A 21,951-nucleotide genomic window follows, 5' to 3' on the forward strand; every position below is an offset into this window, starting at 1 on the left:
CTTGCCGTTGGTGAATTCATGCTGACTGTTCCTGATCATTTTCCTCTCCTCTAAGTGCTTCAGAATTGATTCCTTGAGGACCTGCTCCATGATTTTTCCAGGGACTGAGGTGAGGCTGACTGGCCTGTAGTTCCCAGGATCCTCCTCCTTCCCTTTTTAAAGGATGGGCGCTACATTAGCCTTTTTCCAGTCGTCCGGGACTTCCCCGGATCGCCATGAGTTTTCAAAGACAATGGCCAATGGCTCTGCAATCACATCTGCCAATTCCTTCAGCACTCTCGGATGCAGCGCATCCGGCCCCATGGACTTGTGCTCATCCAGATTTTCTAAATAGTCCTGAACCACTTCTTTCTCCACAGAGGGCTGGTCATCTCCTCCCCATGCTGTGCTGCCCAGTGCAGTAGTCTGGGAGCTGACCTTGTTCGTGAAGACAGAGGCAAAAAAAAGCACTGAGTACATTAGCTTTTTCCACATCCTTTGTCACTAGGTTGCCTCCCTCATTCAGTAAGGGGCCCACACTTTCCTTGACTTTCTTCTTGTTGCTAACATACCTGAAGAAACCCTTCTTGTTACTCTTAACATCTCTTGCTAGCTGCAACTCCAGGTGTGATTTGGCCTTCCTGATTTCACTCCTGCATCCCCGAGCAATATTTTTATACTCTTCCCTGGTCATTTGTCCAATCTTCCACTTCTTTTTTGTGTTCAAGATCAGCAAGGATTTCACTGTTAAGCCAAGTTGGTCACCTGCCATATTTACTATTCTTTCTACACATCGGGATGGTTTGTCCCTGTAACCTCAATAAAGATTCTTTAAAATACACCCAGCTCTCCTGGACTCCTTTCCCCCTCATGTTATTCTCCCAGGGGATCCTGCCCATCAGTTCCCTGAGGGAGTCAAAGTCTGCTTTTCTGAAGTCCAGGATCCATATTCTGCTGCTCTCCTTTCTTCCCTGTGTCAGGATCCTGAACTCGACCATCTCATGGTCACTGCCTCCCAGGTTCCCATCCACTTTTACTTCCCCTACTAATTCTTCCCGGTTTGTGAACAGCAGGTCAAGAAGAGCTCTGCCCCTAGTTGGTTCCTCCAGCACTTGCACCAGGAAATTGTCCCCTACGCTTTCCAAAAACTTCTTGGATTGTCTGTGCACCGCTGTATTGCTCTCCCAGCAGATATCAGGGTGACTGAAGTCTCCCATGAGAACCAGGGCCTGCGATCTAGTAACTTCCGAGAGTTACTGGAAGAAAGCCTCGTCCACTTCATCCCCCTGGTCCGGTGGTCTATAGCAGACTCCCACCACGACATCACCCTTGTTGCTCACACTTCTAAACTTACTCCAGAGATACTCGGGTTTTTCTGCAGTTTCATATTTGAGCTCTGAGCAATCTGAAGTACTGTGGACACAATTCGACGGTATTGGCCTCCGGGAGCTATCCCAGAATACTCCATTGTGACCGCTCTGGACAGCACTTTCAACTCAGATGCACTAGCTAGGTATACAGGAAAAGCCCCGGGAACTTTTGAATTTCATTTCCTGTTTGGCCAGTGTGGCGAGCTCATCAGCACAGCTGACCATGAAGTCCCAGGATTGCAGAAGAGCTCCAGCATGGACTGAATGGGAGGTACTGGATCTGATCACTGTATAGGGAGATGAATCTGTGCTAACAGAACTCCGTTCCAAAAGACTAAGTGCCAAAATATTTGCAAAAATCTCCAAAGGCATGATGGACAGAGGCTACAACAGGAACCCGCAGCAGCGCCACGTGAAAATTAAGGAGCTCAGGCAAGCCTACCAAAAAACCAAAGAGGCAAACGGCTGCTCCAGGTCAGAGCCCCAGACATGTCGCTTCTATGATGAGCTGCATACAATTCTGGGGGAGGGGGAGCCCTACCACTACCCCACGCCTGTCCGTGGACACCTGCAAGGGGGGAGTCTCATGCAACAGGGATGAGGATTTTGGGGATGAGGAGGAGGAGGATAGCGCACAGCAGGCAAGCGGAGAAACCGTTCTCCCCGACAGCCAGGAACTGTTTATCAGCCTAGAACCAATATCCTCCCAACTCTCCCAAGGCGGGCTCCCAGACCACGAAGCTGCAGAAGGCACCTCTGGTGAATGTACCTTTGTAAATATAATACATGGTTTAAAAGCGTGTTTAATGATTAATTTTCCCTGAAGATTTGGGATGCATTTGCGGCCAGTACAGCTACTAGAAAAGTCTCTTAACGTGTCTGGGGATGGAGCGGAAATCCTCCAGGGACATCTCCATGAAGGTCTCCTGGAGGCACTCCCAAAGCCTTTGCAAAAGGTTTCTGGGGAGGGCAGCCTTATTCCATCCTCCACAGTAGAACACTTTACCACACCAGGCCAGGAGCACATAGTCTGGAATCCTTGCATAACAAAGCATGGCAGCGTATGGTCCTGGTGTCTTCTGCATTCAAGCAAGATCCTTTCTTTACCTCTCTGTTATCTTCAGGAGAATGATCATCCCAGAGAATTCGGTGGGGGGGAGGGGTTAGTTGGGTTTGTGTTTCCAAGCCGAATTCTGTTGCCCAGCCCTGCGTGTGTGATCTCTCACATAAAACCGACAACCCCTCAATATAAGAAGCAAAATGTGACCTTGTACCGAAAGCTCCTTACTATTGTCCAGGCTGCCTGTGTATAGCTTCATGGGTCATGGCATTAAGGGGTAGGCTGGGTCTCCAAGGATAACAATAGGCATTTTAACATCCTCAACAGTTATTTTCTGGTCTGGGAAGTAAGCCCCTTCTTGCAGCTGTTCAAACAGACCATAGTTCCTGAAGATGCGAGCATCATGTAAGTTTTCCGGCCATCCCACATTGATGTCAGTGAAACATCCCTTGTGATCCACCAGTGCTTGCAGCACCATTGAAAAGTACCCATTGCGGTTTATGTACTGGCTGCCAAGGTGGTCCGGTCCCAAGATAGGGATATGAGTTCTGTATATTGCCCCACCACAGTTAGGGAATCCCATTGCAGCAAAGCCATCCACGATGACCTGCACATTTCCAAGAGTCACTACCCTTGATATCAGCAGCTCAGTGATCGTGTTAGCTACTTGGATCACAGCAGCCCCCACAGTAGATTTGCCCACTCCAAATTGATTCCCGACTGACAGGTAGCTGTCTGGCGTTGCAAGCTTCCACAGGGCTATTGCCACTCGCTTCTCAACTGTGAGGGCTGTTCTCATCTTGGTATTCTTGCGCCTCAGGGCAGGGGAAAGCAAGTCACAAAGTTCCATGAAAGTGCCCTTACACATGCGTAAGTTTCGCAGCCACTGGGAATCATCCCAGACCTGCAACACTATGCGGTCCCACCAGTCTATGCTTGTTTCCCGGGCCCAGTTTCGGCATTCCACGGCATGAGCCTGCCTCATTGCCACCAGGATGTCCAAACAGCTGGGGCTCGTGCTTTGAGAGAAGTCTGTGTCCATGTCCTCATCACTCTCATCACTGTGCTGCCGTCGCCTCCTCGCCTGCTTGTGCAGAACCAGAACCTGCAAATACTGCACGATAATGTGCGAGATGTTTACAATGCTCATAACTGCCACGATGATCTGAGCGGGCTCCATGCTTGCCATGGTATGGCATCTGAAGGAGAGCAGAGTTGCAGCGGAAGCGGTGGCTGACGACGGATGCCATGAGAATAGATATTTCTAGAGAACGACGAGAGGACCTGCAAGGTGGATTCAGGAGAGCAGAGTTGCAGCGAAAGCGGTGGAGGAAGACGGTTAGCACATCGCACATTTCCCGAGGAAGAACACACGTACCCAGGAGCCCATGACAGACAACATGGAGAAATTCGCTATTGAGACAATAGCAGCAGAGCAGAGTTGCAGCAGAAGCAGTGTATGACAACGGTTAGCCATCCTAGCACCCAGGACACAACAGTGGCGATGTCGGTGAGCTGAGGGGGCTGCACGCTTGCCGTAGTATGGCGTCTGCGCGGGAAAGAGGGGCAAAATGATTGTCTGCCACTGCTTTCACGGAGGGAGGGGCGACTGACGACATGTACCCAAAACCACCCGTGACAATGTTTTTGCCCCATCAGGCACTGGGAGCTTAACCCAGAATTCCAATGGGCGGCAGAGACTGCGGGAACTGTGGGATAGCTACCCACAGTGCACAGCTCCATAAGTCAATGCTAGCCACGGTAGTGAGGATGCACGCCACCAACTTAATGCACTTAGTGTTTATATACGCAATCAACTGTATAAAAACGATTTCTAAAAATCAACGTCTATAATATCGACCTAATTTTGTAGTGTAGACATACCCTAAGAGAGTAGATGATTGTTACTCGTCCGTGAGAATGTGAAGATCATCCATCAGCGTCATTTCAGTTCCATATCCTGGACCGGTATCTGATTAGGAAAGATTAAGGTCACGGCCAGTGGAGAGGTGCACCTTTGGGACAGCTATTCGCTATCTTTCATATTAGCTTCCTCAAAAAGGGAGTACTACAACAAGTAGTAGGTGGCAAGGTCGACTGCATCTAGCGATGGCCTCTTAAGGATTTGGTGGAAAACAGAATTCTTCATGGTGAGTCCTGATTATAGGCATCTTGTACCAATACTGTATAACAGTTTGAACAATAAATCTAGCTCTCCCCACCATCCCCCATTAGAAAAAGGTAAGAAAAATAAATCTAAGACTGCTTTGAGGGATAAAAGGTTAGGAGAAATGCAAATTAAAACACTGAAAGTTTGTAGGAACTTGTAGAGCTACATTCAGATACCCAACTGAGAATATTCAGTTCTAATAATTAATAAAGAAATAAATTGTGCAAAACTCAAAGCTTACGTACAGTGAGCCTGATGTCACTTACACCACTTTTATACCATTGTAACTCCACAACTTTAAATGCAGTTAACTCTTGAGCTACACGTCTGTAGGATCAGAAAGAGGAAAGGAGGGCATCTCTCCATGAGTTGCAACCATGCCCTTCCCTCAAGCAGAAACACCAGCACTCCATGTTGGATGGTGTCATAAAGGGATCTCTCCCTGGGGAATCCCAGATGAGACAAATCTCCTGAAAGACCAAAATGGTCAACTCCCACTCACGGTCTTGACAGAAATGCCTGCTCAGGAGGTCTATGGTGTTTTGGAGTCCCAGCAGACATTGAGATGGCTATGTGGTTGGATATGCACAAATTCCATAGCTTTATTGACTCTGCACATAACGACTGAGATCTTGTTCCTTGGCAATTTATATAATACATGGGCTCTCTGCTGTTCATCATTACTCTGACTAAATGACTCTAATGGATAGGAAGTGACTACAAGCATACTGAACTGCTCTAAGTTCAAGAGAGTTGATGTGGAGTGACAATTCCTGGGGAGTCTGTTTGCCTTGAACTGTAAAGTCCTGGAGATAGGCACCCCAACCCACTAGGGAGACAACTGTGGTGGTGATCTTTGTGGGGGGCAGACACAAAATGGAACTCCCACATAAACCTTTCACCAGATGATGATGATGATGATGATGAAGAAGAGGACTTCTTCTGTAAAGTATTGCTACATATTTGGACAGTCGATTTGTTAAACAGTCCTGAATCAAGACTGCAGTCTTGCATGGTGTGTTACAAACAAACAGGCTGTCATGTGACCCAAAAGTTGAAGGCAAACAACTTGCTCTGGTTTGAGAGCTCCGGTGTAATGTTAAAATGAGGCTGGACATAGTGGCAAACTTAACTGCGGCCCAGATGATCTGGCAGTTGCAGTCTAGAGTGGCTCAGATGAAGTCTATAAATTGTACAGGTGTCACAGCAGACTTTTCTGTATTGAAAGGGTCCACAAAACCTAAGAGGATTAGGGTCCTGTTGGTTGCTGATGATACCTGGAGGAAATAATGACACCTGAAGAGCCAGTTGTCCACACAAGGAAAAGCAATTATTCCCATCTGACGAAGATGGGCCATGATGACATAGAAGATATTTGTGAAGACTTCCAGGGCAGTCAAACAACCAAAGGGGAAAACACAGTATTGGTAATGGTCCTTGCCAACAATGAACCATAGGAAGCACCTGTGAGACTGGTGCATAGCTATATGAAAATATGCATCCTGGAGGTCAAGGGTGATGAACTGGTCCCCTGGTTCTACAGATGAATCATCACTACTAGGATTACCATCCTGAATCACAGATAAATCACAGATAATGTTCAGAGTCCTGAGATCCAGGATTGGTCTTCATCCCCTTTTTTCTTAGGGATCAGAAATGTCTGGAGTAACACACTTTCCCGATGAAGCAGCGGGAACAGGTTCAATCACTCCCAAAATTGGAGAAATTATACCTCCAGCCTTAGGAGACCCTTGTGAGAAAGTTCCCTGAATAGGGAAAGTGGGGGGGAACAAGGGAGAAGGGGGATAAGACTGAATTAGATGAATAGCCCACTGAAATCACTTCAGACTGATGGATCTTGGAAGTGAGTAGCTCCCAGGAAGGTAGGAAATGGGAGAGGAAGACTCCATAGGGTGGATGGAGGGTGGTTTGGTGCATGCAGCGCAAGATCCAGTATAAGGGGTGATTCATGACCCTCAACCAACAAATCAAAATAGTGTCTGAGAGCTCACTAAAATGACAGTCCCTTTTTGTGGAGTCTGGACCTCTTTCTAGATATTTCCACTGGTCTTCAGGAGGTTTGACACTAGACTGGGTAAGACCATTATGCTGTCTACTGCTTTCCATATTTTCTCTTTGTTGTAGGAGTGTATGAGACAAGAATCATAGAATCATAGAATATCAGGGTTGGAAGGGACCCCAGAAGGTCATCTAGTCCAACCCCCTGCTCAAAGCAGGACCAATTCCCAGTTAAATCATCCCAGCCAGGGCTTTGTCAAGCCTGACCTTAAAAACCTGTAAGGAAGGAGATTCTACCACCTCCCTAGGTAACGCATTCCAGTGTTTCACCACCCTCTTAGTGAAAAAGTTTTTCCTAATATCCAATCTAAACCTCCCCCATTGCAACTTGAAGAGATCGGAGAGCTGCCACAGAGTTCCCATAAAACACAAGACTACATCTGCCACATCAAGAAAAGTTTACAGGGAACATCTGGCAATCATCTGGCCTTCAGTAATGAGAGTCTGAAACTATTCCTTTTGGTCCTGAGGCAAATCATGAGCAGTTGAAGAATAGCTTTTGCAACTGAGACGGTCCAGGCACTTAAGTTCTTTGTTGGAGGGGGTTGATCTGGACCAATACCACCTATTCCTTTCATTAACAGCATCAACTACCAAAGAGTTAGGGGTGGAATGGGAGAAAAATACTCCGAATCCATGGCCAACACATAGTACTTTTTGTCAGCATATGGGTGGAATGGTTGCCTGTTTCTCCCAAATCATACAGGCTCGTGATAGTAAGCAAAGCATCACTGACAGGCAAGGCAATCTTGCTCTTGAGAGGAGATATGCAAAATATTCACCAGGGAGCACTGTACTTTTATTTTCTCCAAGCAGTTCCACAAGGCCTCTATGATTCTTTTCCTAAACTTTTGTAAGGCCTTGAAGTCACCCATGGAGAATGGGGGTGGGGGCATAACCGTCTCGTCTGGTGAGGAAGAGGATTTGTTAGATGAAGGTGTCTCTTCCTGGGAAGAGAATCCTGAGGTGCCAGTGGCTGTTGATCTTGGTAGGTCCTCTTGCATGAGGGCACCTTATAGAATTGGCCACCACAAGGAGCACAAGGGGTCCAAAAAGAAAAATGCTGTGGGGGCATAAGGAAAAGGAGTGGGTCCCCAAAAATGTTCTTGCTAAGGTTGACAAGTCAGTCATCGACTGGTTTTTGTGGTCTCGTCCTTGGGATATACTTCAAAGGCGGAAGGTTGAATGGGAAGGTGGTGGAAAGCTCGATGGAAATGTCTGAGGCAATATCATCTCCTATCTCCAGTGGAGGAGCTATAGGTGTCAGTACCAGGGGTGGAGGCAGGAGGGAGGTGATGGCAGATCCTTCCCTCCCTGTATATTCTTGTACCAGAGTATGAGAATGTGTAGGGCACAGGCACAGACCAGCAGGCATTGCTGACAAGAATCTCTGATTGAAAGCGCATGGACATGCGCACATCTGAAGTGGAGCACGCATAGGGACAGTGACTCAATCTATTAGGTCATTCAGTCTATCTTTCCAAACTACAAGTTTCTAGTACTTGTGCTAAAGGAGACCTTTCAAGCTACTGGAAAATAACTTAGGTTTCCCATCAAGTTCAGTACCACAGAAATAGACTGCACAGATTATTGCAGTGCTCTTTTTCTAATAGGTCTTTGTCAAGGTTCCTTCCCCACTCTGAACTCTAGGGTACAGATGTGGGGACCTTCATGAAAACCTCCTAAGCTTACTTTTACCAGCTTAGGTTAAAACTTCCCCAAGGTACAAACTATTTTACTCTTAGACTTCCACTGCCACCACCAAACTTTATCTGGGTTCCTGAGAAAACGTAGTTTGGACACGTCTTTCCCCCCAAAATCCTCCCAATCCTTGCACCCCACTTCCTGGGGAAGGTTTGGTAAAAATCCTCACCAATTTGCATAGGTGGCCACAGACCCAAACCCTTGGATCTTAGAACAATGAAAAAGCATTCAGTTTTCTTACAAGAAGACTTAATAGAAGTAAAAAAGAATCATCTCTGTAAAATCAGGACGGTAAATACCTTACAGGGTAATTAGATTCAAAACATAGAGAATCCCTCTAGGCAAAACCTTAAGTTACAAAAAAGACACACAGACAGGAATAGTCATTCTATTCAGCACAGCTCTTTTCTCAGCCATTTAAACAAATCCTAATCTAACACATACCTAGCTAGATTACTTACTAAGTTCTAAGACTTCATTCCTGTTCTGTCCTCAGCAAAAGCATCACACAGAGACACAGACCCTTTGTTTTTCTCCCTCCTCCCAGCTTTTGAAAGTATCTTGTCTCCTCATTGGTCATTTCGGTCAGGTGCCAGCGAGGTTACCTTTAGCTTCTTAACCCTTTACAGGTGAGAGGATTTTTCCTCTGGCCAGGAGGGATTTTAAAGGGGCTTACTCTTCCCTTTATATTTATGACAGCCTTATTCAAATTGTGGTCCGTGGACAGCTGACTAGTCATACGGCAATGGCTCTCCCTCTTTATTTCCAGCTGTAAATCACTAAAAGGCAGATAAAAATACATTGAGTGAGATTTTCAAAAATGCTCACTGTTGGCTTAATTCTGCTTCCACTGAAATCAATGGGAGTTTTAACATGGACTTCAAGGGAGCAAATGTTGGCCAATGCTGATCAATTCTGAAAAATCCACCCTAAATACTTTCCCAATACTACTTTTTCATATAAGTGTAATGCGATGCCTCTCAATGGCTTGTTGACAGCAGGTATCAAACCCAGAACTCTGGGTCTAAAAGCAGAAGCCTCTTTTGCCTGAGAAAAACGACCCAGCTCTGTTAAGTTGTAGCCAGAAGCAAACTCATCAATCTGTATGTGTGGCCCAGGTATTAGAGGAGTTCAAGTGTCATAATGTATGATTTAAATATGCAAGTACTGTAATTTCCACTGGGATGTTGTAAGATCATAAATCGGAGGCGGGGTATATACATTCTACAAAAAAGTTTCAGAACTCCAGAGTTACAATTACTACTGTGAATATAAATTCTGAAATTATTAGATAGATACCTTGGACACAAACGATGCAGTAACAGTCCAATATTCTTTATTATGTCTAGCTGTATTTGCAGAGACAACTTGAAGATCATATGGATTATAGGGAGCCTTAGGGTTGTTCCTGCTTCTTCTGAGACAATATACATATTCTCCACTATCTTTCAGTAATAAAGGTCTCTGTTAGCAAAGAATAAATACATTAAGTTACTGCACAACTTATTTTTCATAATTACAAATTGATTATGTACTTTACCGTAAGTGGATTATAAATTAAAACAGACTGACTAAAAACAGAATGGTGAATAATGTCATCAGAATTAGCTGGGAAATTACCTATTATTACATCATACAGCTCTTCAAGTAACATCAATCCAATTATTCTTCTGTTCCATGACAGGAGAGTTTTTAAACGTTCACAGATTCCAAGGCCAGAAGTAACCACTGTGATCATCTAGCCTAACCTCCTTTATAACACAAGCCACAGAACTTCCTCAAAATGATCCTTAGAGGACACCTTTTAGAAAAACATCCAATCTTGATTTTAAAATGGTCAGTGATGAAGAATCCACCACAACCCTTGGTAAATTGTACCAATAGGTAATTACTCACACTGTTAAAAATGTACACCTTATTTCCTGGCTGCAGTTGTCTAGCTTCAACTTCCAGCCATTGGATCATGTTAACTCTTTCTCTGCTATATTGAACAGCCCATTTTCAAATATTTGTTCCCCATGTAGATACTTATAGATTGTACTCAAGTCACTTCTTACTTTGTTAAGTTAAATAGATTGAGCTCCGTGAGTCTATCACTATAAGACATGTTTTCTAATACTTTAATCATTTTGGTTTCTCTTCTCTGAACACTCTCCAATTTAATAACATCCTTCTTGAATAGTGGAAACCATAACTGGGCACAGTATTTTAGTAGTGGTCGCACCAGTGCTAAGATAAAATAACCTCTCTACTCATACTTGAGATTCCTCTGTTTATGTATCCCAGGTTTGCATTAGCTCTTTTGGTCCTACCATCATAAGATGGGTTTCAGAGGAACAGCCGTGTTTGTCTGTATTCGCAAAAAGAAAAGGAGTACTTGTGGCACCTTAGAGACTAACCAATTTATTTGAGCATGAGCTTTCGTGAGCTACAGCTCACTTCATCAGATGTTATAAGATAACATAACATAGTTATAACATAAGATGGTAGCTCATGTTCAGAAGATTATCCGCCATGACCCCCAAATCTTTTTCAGAGTCACTGCTTTCCAGGATAGTCTCCTATACTGTAAATATGGCCTACGCTGTTTGTACCTAGATGTTTACGTTTAATATAGCTAAATGTAAAAGGCATATTGTTTGCTTGCACCTACTCCATACCTCAGAAGTCAAACCAGAAAGCCACACATAATGGGCTACCACAAAGCTCTGTACTCACTGCAACACTCTTCAATGTCTATATAAGTGCTATGCCTGAAATGAAGTTTCCTGTATCCCCTCCTACATTCCAAATCAAAATTTCATTTACCAAATGGCCTTCATTTTGTTACTATATCTCTATGAATAAGGAGCATCCACTTAGCCTAGCAACTAAGGCTTTTTTTTTCTTTTATTCAATATTCCTATTTTTTACTACCATCGTTACAGCTGGTGGTTATAATGCTAACAGACACCAGCAGCCTGTCTACACTAGCACTGCCATTCTAGCTTCTACTGGTGAAGATGCAATGGCGAGAACTTTAAAGAAAAATGCAAAATACCAACAAATTAAGGGTCAATGGTAACAAATGTGAAAGAATCAATCAGTGAATAACTAGTACTATGAAGCACATTTTCCTGACTTCCTGCAACAGTAGTTGACCTTTTGAAGCTGATCCCAGTTATATAAATGTTAGCATTCAAAGATCCAGATGGATGAAGAGGTGCCCCTTATTCCTGCACATCAGATTCCTGGTCTACACTGAACTTTTTTTTTTTTTTTAAACATTTTTGACCACTGAACTACCACCAATGCAGCTGCATTGGCATCAGTAACCATTCTATACAGGGAAAAATTTCTAATGAAAAAAGACTGTTTTGTTTTGTTGTTGATAACAAAGAATATTTGCCCCATTAGGACTTGCATAATTTGCTGTTCTGCATACACAGGCCCAAACTATGTCCGGCTCTGTAAGAGTGCACTTGATTGAAGAGAGAACACAGGGAGGCCTCTTACCATCACTACTGCACTTACAGAGGGACAGACATATTTTGGCTGTCAGAACTCCAGTGAGTGTGAAGAAATATCTGGCTAAATATCTCACAGTACAGGAGCCACACTGGCTTTATTAAAGGCCATCTCTTACTATGCCCTCCCAGGACATTGGAGACAAATATAGCACTGCCAGGCATCACTATTCAAGGTGTCTCTCTCCTTCCACTCCCCAGAAGGACTCTGCCTCTTACAAGGCATAGGCTATATTACTTGTGATTTTAAAGGTTTAGGCCCCAATCCTACCAATGCTTTACTCATGCTGAGCATTCTGTTCTTCTGATTTAAGGACAGAATTATGTTCAGAGGGGAAAAAATAGGCAAGGGAGAACTATTTTAACTAAATTTACATTCAATCCTCATTTTCACAAGGCAAAATTCAACAAATAAAGAAAATTACCCTAAGTGCAATCTTCTGAATTTTAGTCACCTTCGTCTCTTCAGCTTTGTATCCATGTGGTGGTAATATTGTTTGCCAGCCAAGTTTGCTTCTCAGCCTCAAAATATGCTTTACGACATCATCATCGAATGGTTCTGGGAGGGGGGGAGAGGAAATCAATTTTTTTTTTACAGGAATCTTTTTATATTTGTAAGACATACCCAAACAAGGTACATAGCTGAGTAAAATAAAATCAAGGAACAAATTCACCAGGGGGATGAATACCCACAAATTAATTTGCATTATGAGAATAACAACTGATGGTCGCATACATCAGATGAAAGTACTGTTATTCCCACCTTATAGATACTTACAGATCCATCTATGTACTACATTTCTGGACTGTTAGTTATATACAATAAACCTATCATTAGAAACACACAACACTGAACTAATTAAAGCACAAATTCACAGTATCTTGCAGCCATCACTAACAAAAGGATAACATATAACAAAAGTTAAAGGATATCTCTCAGTTAGTCCCCTAATACCACCATACACACTACTCCATATTAATGTGAGACTCACCAGGGCAGGTTAGTGAGCTTTGTGGTTTATGGAGTGCTAGGACTATTAAAAGTAAGTATGCTCCCTGGGGCCAATAGGGGATCACCATGTCTCTCTCTTACTCTTTCATGAGAGCTGAATAAGGTCCTGAAATCAGGATAAGGCATTTCTGTGCTCCTTCTCCTGATGAGGCAATTGCTGTAGGGGAGGGTTGGGAAATGCTAAGCTTACTGTCACCATGGTGCTCAACTGAGATTACCAGGAGTAGTGAAAGGAAATTGGCAGTTGAGACTTGAGCAGCGCAGGGTGACTTTCAGAAAGACCAACCTGTCTCCTCATTCCTCTCTTCTCAATGGATATAAGCCCACTTTGGGGGGAGCTAGTCTGCCTTCCTGTTCACTGGGATAAGCCAGCCTCAGCTCCTCCCCAGTCTCGGCATTATTAGGAGGGCAAATGGGTCAGAGCTAAGGCTTGCCTATGTCCATCTACAAGACAACAGTTGCCATTCTTAGCTCCATGTGGTAGAGTTCAATGCCTATGTAAGCAAAACAATGGTGGGAAGAGAGAAGTAGGAACATAGAGGAGGATTGCTGAAGTATACATTGTTCTATTCAGACTACACCAAGTTTTCTTAAATCCCATGGTGAAAATGCCAGAGCTGCCCCAAATTCAGTAAGGTTATCCCTGCCAGGCCCCCAGCAGTAGACGCTTCAGCAGTAGGGTGAGGATCCAATAGTGGGGAAGAGGAATGGGAACAGATAAGAGGTTTCTTAGGGTATGTCCACACTGTAACATAAAGCCAGGTCTGTGGGACTCTAGGCACAGGCTTGGTATTTGTAAGCTCATGCTTGAGCATCCACACTGAATACTGACCCTAAGATAGAATTTCTGAACGTGGGTCTCACACTTCCATGTCCACACTGCACTATGCAGACGTGAGCCAAACCAGCCTATATTATGCTGCCAAGTGATCTCAGCTGTAGTCACTCTAGTCCGTTGTTCATGGTGGATTATGAGAAAGCTTGACTGTCCATCCCATGGCACTTGTGAGGAATTTGTCACAGCCCACAAACACATCCAGCTGAGATGACTTTTGAGTCTGCATTCTCCCAGCAACCAGTGCCAGCCACATAGAGGAGTCACCATTTGAAGAACTTGTCCTACTTGCATTTTCTCTCCTGTGTCAGGAAACAGGCAGAGCATCCAAGAGATACTGGTGCACATATTGGTGGCACTTTCTGACCTACCAAAAAGCATTTGTTGGAGGAAGAGGAGGACGAGGACAATGACAATACAGATGCAGCAGACTCCAACTGCCTGAGGCTGCTCACAACTCACAGTATAGCTGCTAATGCCCCCTAGGTAAACTGGTGCTTCTGGAGCAGGGCCACAAGCACAGACTGTTAGGATCACATTGTCATGCACACCTGGGATGACCACAGCTCCAGAACTTTCCCATGAAGAAAGCAACATTTCTAGAGCTCTGTGGAGCAGTCCTCCAGCATCACGATACACAAGAGCAGCCAGGCTGCTCCAGAAGTGGGTTGCTATAGCTATCTGGAAGCTAGTCACTCCTGACACAGCCTTTGATTACCAATTTGGTGTTGACAAGTCGACTGCTCGGGTTGTGGTGCACAGGTTTCCAAAGCAATCAGGAATGTGATCTACCCAAAGGTGATGAGCATGAACAATGTCCCTAAGTAGTTGCTGACTTTGAGACAATGGGGTTCCCTAATTGGACCATGGACATTGATGGGACTCTTGTGCTTCTTGAAGAGGGCAAACTATGGACACGAATACATAAACCGCAAAAGGCACTACTCCATTGTTATACAGGCTCTTGTCAACCACTGAGGCTGAATTATGGATGCCAATATGGACTGCACTGGAAAAGTTCATGATACCAAGATTTTCCACCGATTGAAATTCTACTTTCCTGGACAGGCGGGAACACTATTCCCACCAAATGATATTATCATAAATGAAGTAACTTTCCCCACTGTTATTCTAAGGGACCTCCAGAGACCTCTTTTGCCTGGGTTTACGAAACCATATCCTGATCTTGGAAGCCCTGACAAAAGAAGATTTAGTTACATTCTCAGCAGATGTAGAATGGTAGTTGAATGTGTGTTTGGCAGAAGTAAAAGGGGTGTAAAAAAAATACAGGTGACTTCTTGGTAAGGGTCTACTATAGACCAATAAATCAGAAAGAGGAACTGGATGAGACATTCTAGAACAAATAAATATCCCAAACCCAAAACCTGGTAGAAATGGGGGTCTTTACCCAGATATCTGCTGAACAAGTAATATGACAAAATAGACCATTTCCACTAAATATTTGGAATGTAGTGGGGACAACTTTTTGTTTCAGAAGGTGGAGGAAGTAACCTGGGAGACAGCGATTTTAGACTTGATTCTGACCAAAAGGGAGGAATTGGTAGTGAATATTAAGGTGGGAGACAATTTTGGGTAAAAGTGATCATGGGGTGATAGATTTCATGATTCTAGGGACAGGAAGGAGAGAAACAAAATAAGGATAATAGACTTCAAAACAGACTAACAAAAACTTGGAGAACTGGTAGGTGAGATCCCATAAGAAGAAAACCTAAGGGAATTCAGGACAGCTGGCAATTTATCAAGGAGTCAATATTAAAGGCACAACTCCCGATGCCAAGGAAAGATAGAAAGATCATAGAATATCAGGGTTGGAAGGGACCTCAGGAGGTCATCTAGTCCAACCCCCTGCTCAAAAGCAGGACCCATACCCAATTAAATCATCCCAGCCAGGGCTTTATCAAGCCTGACCTTAAAAACTTCTAAGGAAGGAGATTCCACCACCTCCCTAGGCAACGCATTCCAGTGTTTCACCACCCTCCTAGTGAAAAAGTTTTCCTAATATCCAACCTTCAACAAAATACAGAAGATGTATAAGGTAGCAAAGGAAGACCATGAAGTACCAGATGGCAGTTCTGCGGTACCAGGGGCTGGTCAGATGGTGTCTGAGAATGGTGCAGTACTAGTGGGTGTTGCGTTTTCTTGGTTGTTGGAGACCTGTAAAATTGCTCTCCAAAGCGTCCTTAAGGATTCCAGAAGGCCCACTAAAAATGGGCAGATAAGGATAGGTTCCCCATGGATAATCAGAACCCCTGATCCTAGAATGTCTGGTAGCATCCCAAGAAGCTTCATCCAAATGCTGTCTCAGTGAGTGGTGCGTTGAAAAGGAGCCCTGAACTGAGACCTCAGAGTCTGAAGAAGGCTCATCCCTTGGGCTGAATGGTGGCACCTCAGACAAAGGTGCAAGTACCCTACACTGGATGTCCAATCCCGTCTCAATCCATCTAGATGGTACCGGAGTAGATCACTGCAATGGAGACTTCAGTACATGCCATAACTGAAGTTTTAAACCTGAATTGTCAGAATGTTAAAAGTCAACTAAGAACCTAGACAGTCATTTTTAACCTGAGAACTCAAAAATAATCACATATTTTTAACCCTATAATCAAATTTACTTCTGGTCTAAGACAAAGTGTGAAAAATGTCAACCCTAAAGGTAATTTGCAGAAAAAGTCATAAGCCACTGACATGTCTTTCAGAATTAAAGTGCCATCTTAACTAGAACTGTCCCACAGAATTTTTATCCAAAAAGTAGATAGCTGTCCCCAAAAAGACATTGCGACAAATATTTCTGGGTTACATCAGTTTGCATCTGGAGTAACTCCATTTTTTTCAATGGCATAACTGAGAAAATAATTTGTCTGGGATACTAAGATTTACATACCTGTTCTATCATAAGAGTAAACCTTTTCCCTAATAGGTTTGTTATGTGATGTTCCAGCTTTCTGTTGTTTACAGATCTTCGTGTGGCAACTTGGTTCTGAAACAACTGTTTGAATTTCAGTTTCTTTATCATCGTCTGTAACAAACAGTTTAAATATATAAGTATTATGCTGCTGACAGTAGATCATGAGGCCTCACTTGTTTTCTGAATAAAAGTTACAATTGTACAGTTAATATATATTCTCATTTACGTTTATGCAATTTATATTTTTTTAAATAACATTCTAATTTAAATGTATTTTTAAAATATCACTATGTAAAATCTAACATTCACAGTAAAAAGTTTTTTTAAAGAACTATAAGTACTCCTCTTCTTCATCACAATGAATGCACTGGAAATCCACATTAAACTTCTTTTGCTGTTACAATGGAACAATCAGTATTAAAGTGTACAGTTTGAACATGTATTTTACCTTCAACATTTTTGAAAAAAATAGGAGTGTTTTTGTATTTTGCTCTTGCATTTAACCTTCCTTCGGGTTTGATTCTACTTGCAGTCAATGAGAGCTGTGACTAATATATTAAGTTAAGGATTAATTTAATAGATTAAAGATTAACCTTTTCATTTTTAGAGAGAAAAAGAACCCAGTCCTTACTTCTTTAGGGGCCCAGTTCAGCAAAGCACTGAAGCATATGCTTAAGTGTATCCCTAATAAGCAAAGACCTTAAACATGTTTAATCAATCAGACTTAAGCACATTTAAAATAAAACATGTGCTTCAGTGCTTTGTTCAATCATTGAATCATGGCATGCCATCACCATGGGCCCAATTCTGCAAGTCACTTAGCACCCTCAATTTCGCTTAAAAAAATATCTGCTATAGTCCCTTGGTTCATCAGCCCTTCCTTTCAGCCTCATTTAAGGACTGGTCCAAAGCTAATTGAAGTCCCTGAGAATGTTCTTCCCCTCCCCCGCGCCTCCAAATGAGTTTTGGCTTAGGACTTAAGTGCCTGATTTTCACCCACCGAAGTTAACTGCAAAACTTCCACTGATTTCAATGATGCAGGATCAACCTTAACATCTTGGGAGCACCACAAGTTACCGAAAGCCAAGACGACCAGGAGGTGCCATTGACTTCTTTTCAGAACCCTTCTATACATTTTAATGAAGCTTTTATTCTTTCCAGAGATGATTTTATTTTGTATTTATTTAAAATACATTTGAAGGGAGGAAGGTGGTATTTTTCAGCCTTTGGGAAGACTGTTATAAACTGTATTTTTATCATCCCCCTCCTCTCAGGAAGAAACCTAAATTCAAGATCACCATAAAATATCTTCTCACCTTGAATACACCAACTTAGAGAAGGTTTTACATAGATTAGAATTAGACCTGCATGTAATTCTGATATGTGGAGGTAGATTTATCACCTGGATAAATATATTTTGTAGCTGATGCTTTGAACTGTAAAAAAAAAAATGGGAATCCTCTCTCTTGGTGTGTTTTTATCAAATAAAGGGGGCAGGGGGGAAGTTACCTGTATCATAAAAAATTTTCTTTGAGTTGTGTTGCACATGTCTATTCCACTCAGCTGTGTGCATACCTAGTGCACCTTGACCCGGAGAGTTCTGTGTAGCCAGACCTGTCCAGTTGGAACATGCACCCTGCATGTCTTAGTGCCCCAGGCCAGTCTATAAAGGGTGGAGCCATCCCAACCCTCCTTCAGCTCCTTCACAACTGAATCATGATAGAATAGACTCTGAAGCGGAGAAGGAGAAGGAGAATGGATCGTGAAACAAACATGTGCATGCATCTTAAAAAACAGCTACTACATGGGTAAGTAAGCATTTTTTTAATCTGAGTGCCTGCAAAAGTCTATGCCACCTCAGTGATTCCCAAGCAATACGGAATGGTGGTGGGGTTGGGATTCTATCTGAAGAAAGACTATAGGATTGCTTTCCCAAAGTTTGAGTCAGCTCTGGAGGCTATGCTAATAGCACAGTGCTTGGAGAAAGTATGCACTGATGAGCAGGTCACTGCTCTATGGATGTCTTCTGCAGGCAAATCTCTCAAGAAGGTAAGGAAAGTTGCTGGTACCCTTGTGGAATAAGCTGACACTTTTGAAGGAGGGAGCGTGTTTGCTATCTCACAATTTGTGGTTATACATGAGGTTATCCAATGAGACCATCTTTGAGCTGAAGCCTCCTGTCCTTTCATACTGTCTGCACAGAATATAAATAGACATGGAGATGATCTAAAAGGATTTTGTTCTGTCTATATACAAGAAGTGGGCATGAAAGACATCCTGCATATGAAGCCTTTTCTTATCCTTACATGTATGCGGCTTAGGGGGAAAGGTGGATAAACCGACAATCTGGTTAATGTGGATACTAGACACCACCTTTGGAATACATTTTGGATGGAACCTCACAAACACTTTGTCTTTAAAAAATATATAGTGTACAGGGGCCTCACCAGCAGAGCCTGCAGTTCACTGACTCTCCTTGCAGAAGTAATAAACAGAAGAAAGAAAATTTTTGCTGAAGGTGGGCCAAAGAGCCTCAAATGGAGGTCCCATTAGAGCTAATAATACCAGATTCAGGTCCCAAGGAGGAACTGTCTGTTTGATGAGGAGATGGTTATGTTTTTAAAAGGGATAGCAGAATCTACTATAGGGTTAGAGAACACTAGTCATCATGGGACAGGAGGATGTAGAGCAGAGATAGTAGCTAAATGTACTTTTAGAGAGTTAATGGACAGTTCCAATTCCCTGCAACAAAGCAGATAAAATATCCTATATCTTTTCTGATGAGGGGAGGAAGCTATGAACCTCTGATCAACACAAGAAATGTTTCCATTTACACAGGTAAGTATTCCTAAATAGTTTCCTGCTGTTCAAAAGAATCTTCTGGACAGCTTTAAAAAACACCCACACACCACCCCAGTCCTTTGCAGTACAGTCCAGCCATTCAACAGTCAAGCTTTAGGACTTGGAAAGGAGAGAAAATACAGTATATGTCCCTGTCTGAAGGAAGCGTTAGAGGTAACTGAACTGAGAGTCTGTGTACGTCTGAGAACAAGTGCTGTCTTAGCCAAGCTGAGGCTATCAGAATCATCTTACTTCAGCTGGAGTATAACCCTGGAAATGAGTGTTATGGGAGGAAAAGCATAGGTCAGACTGGAACCTTAGAGAAGGAGGAATGAATCTGTGAAGGAACCTGAGCTGTTACCTACTTTGGAATAGAAAAAAGAGAGTCATTAACCTGTTTCATATCTGCTTTCTTCGAGATGTGTTGCACATGGCCATTTCATTCTTGGTGCATGCATGCCCCAAGCACAGTAATCAGAAGATTTTCCCTCAGAGGTATCCACTGGGGCAGCTCAAGCATCCTCTGCTGCAGCGCACCACTGCATGTAAGGTGTGAAGCATTGAGCGGCGGCCTCCCAACCCCCACAGTTCCTCCCTGCTAGAAAGCCTCCAATGCAGAAGGCTAGGAAGACAAGTCATGGAATGGACACATGGTTAGTAATCATTTTTTCTTCTTTGAGTGATTGCACATGTACTAGTGTACATATCCTAAGCAATAGGAAAGCATCCGTTAGGGAACCCAGACTGTGACCCTGTAAGAAATAAAACTGCTAGCATTCCTGTTGTATCTCATTACAAACAGATCTACCTGGGGAGTTCCCCAGATCTGGAAAATGGATCTGGCTACATCGGGATGAAAGGACCACTCGTGGCGACTCGCAAATGACCTGTCTACGTGATCTTCCAGTTCATTCTGCACTCCTGCAAAGTAAGCAGCTTTGATACAGATCAATTTGGCAATGCAAAAATCCCATAGATAAGTTGCCACTTGGCAGAGCAGGGATGAATGTGCCCTTCCTTGTCGAGACAGAACACTGCTGCTATGTTGTCTGTGAGAGTGAGCAGACTTTTTCTCTGGACACGGGGTAGGAAAACCTGGCATTCCAGCTGGATAGCTATCAACTCCCTGACATTTATGTAAAGAATTAGGTCCTTTGCATACCATAACCCGAGACTGAAGAGAACCCAGATGAGCAACGCCCCCCCCCCAAACTGGGGCAGATGCATCCTCTACTATAATTCGCAATGATTGAGGAGGGACTAAACGAACTCCTACACAAGTATTGACAAGGTTTGTCTACCAGCCTAAAGTGTCTAAAATGTGAAAAATACATGTTTTCCAATGGGAATGGCTCAGAAAAAATACTGAAGCCAGTCAATCTTGTAGAATCCTGAGATGCAATGTGACATACTGGACTGCATATGTTCAAGAGGCCATGTGTCCCAGAAGCCTCTAAATTCCATGCAGCTGTGATTGGGTAAGTCTTGAGATCTAAAACAATGGATCGAATAGTCTGAAACCTTGACTCTGGAAGGAAAGCTCCAGCTGGGGTAGAGTCCAACACTGCCCCTATAACTTCTATCCTCTTAACTGGCGAGAGGATAGACGTTTTCTGAATTGATCAACAGACCCAGTGCCTTGAAAGTTGATTGGATGAGAGTTACACTGGACAATAACTGAATCCTGGAATGGCTTCACACAAGTCAGTCATCCAGGCAGAGATAAACTTGGATTCCTAACCTTCTCAGGAAGGCAGCTACCATCATCATATATTCATACATCATACATTGGATTTTATAAAAATCCAAAGCACTATTGATTGGTTGAAGGGCAGCACTGCAAACAGGTAATGAGATGACAGGAATCTGAAATATTTTCTGTGGCCTTGATAAGGATACCTATTTCCATGTGGTGATTTAAGTTGAGGGTGGCATACCAGTCTCCAGGGAGGGGATAATCAAAGCCAACATGATCCTGCAAAACTCTCTTTTTTTAGATATTGGTTGAGTTGATGCAGATCTAAAATTGGCCTGAAACCCCCTGTGCTTTTGGGATTAAAAAAATAGAATCCCATTCCTCTTTGACACTGAGGAATCTCGTCTATGACTCCCACCTGGATGAGAAATTGAACCTCCTGTAGGAAAAGCTCCTTGTGAGAATGGTCCCTGAAAGGGATGGGGAAGGAGAATGGGAAGGAGGGTGAAGAAACAAACCAAAGAATGCATCCAACTTCCACTATGCATAAGACCCATTGGTCCAAAGTAATTTGGGACCAAGCACTGAAGAAATGGGATAGACTGTTAACAAAGAAAGAAGAGAGACTGGAATCATGAAAACTGGTCTGGCATCCTCAATCAAACCATCGAAACTGTTGCTTAGTACCCACAGGGCACCTAGATGGATCAGGAGTCCATCTGTGCCTATAACTCCTACTCTTTTTTCCTCAATAGGTCCTGGCAAGGTACAAA

At 43.2% G+C, this 21,951-nt stretch overlaps 1 protein-coding gene across 1 annotated transcript in view; it reads right to left on the reverse strand.

Annotated features, from left to right (window-relative positions):
- The window catches only part of DNAH14 (dynein axonemal heavy chain 14), a 454,606-nt gene that overhangs the window by 431,792 nt on the left and 863 nt on the right, over positions 1-21,951 (reverse strand). Inside the window, 4 exon segments of the mRNA XM_078851974.1 lie at positions 9,662-9,826; positions 12,294-12,427; positions 16,618-16,752; positions 18,217-18,372. Coding sequence (XP_078708100.1) covers positions 9,662-9,826; positions 12,294-12,427; positions 16,618-16,752; positions 18,217-18,283 — 501 coding nt within the window. The 5' untranslated portion in view covers positions 18,284-18,372.

The sequence above is a fragment of the Lepidochelys kempii genome, chromosome 3, assembly GCF_965140285.1.
Source record: "Lepidochelys kempii isolate rLepKem1 chromosome 3, rLepKem1.hap1, whole genome shotgun sequence".
NCBI lineage: Eukaryota > Metazoa > Chordata > Testudines > Cheloniidae > Lepidochelys > Lepidochelys kempii.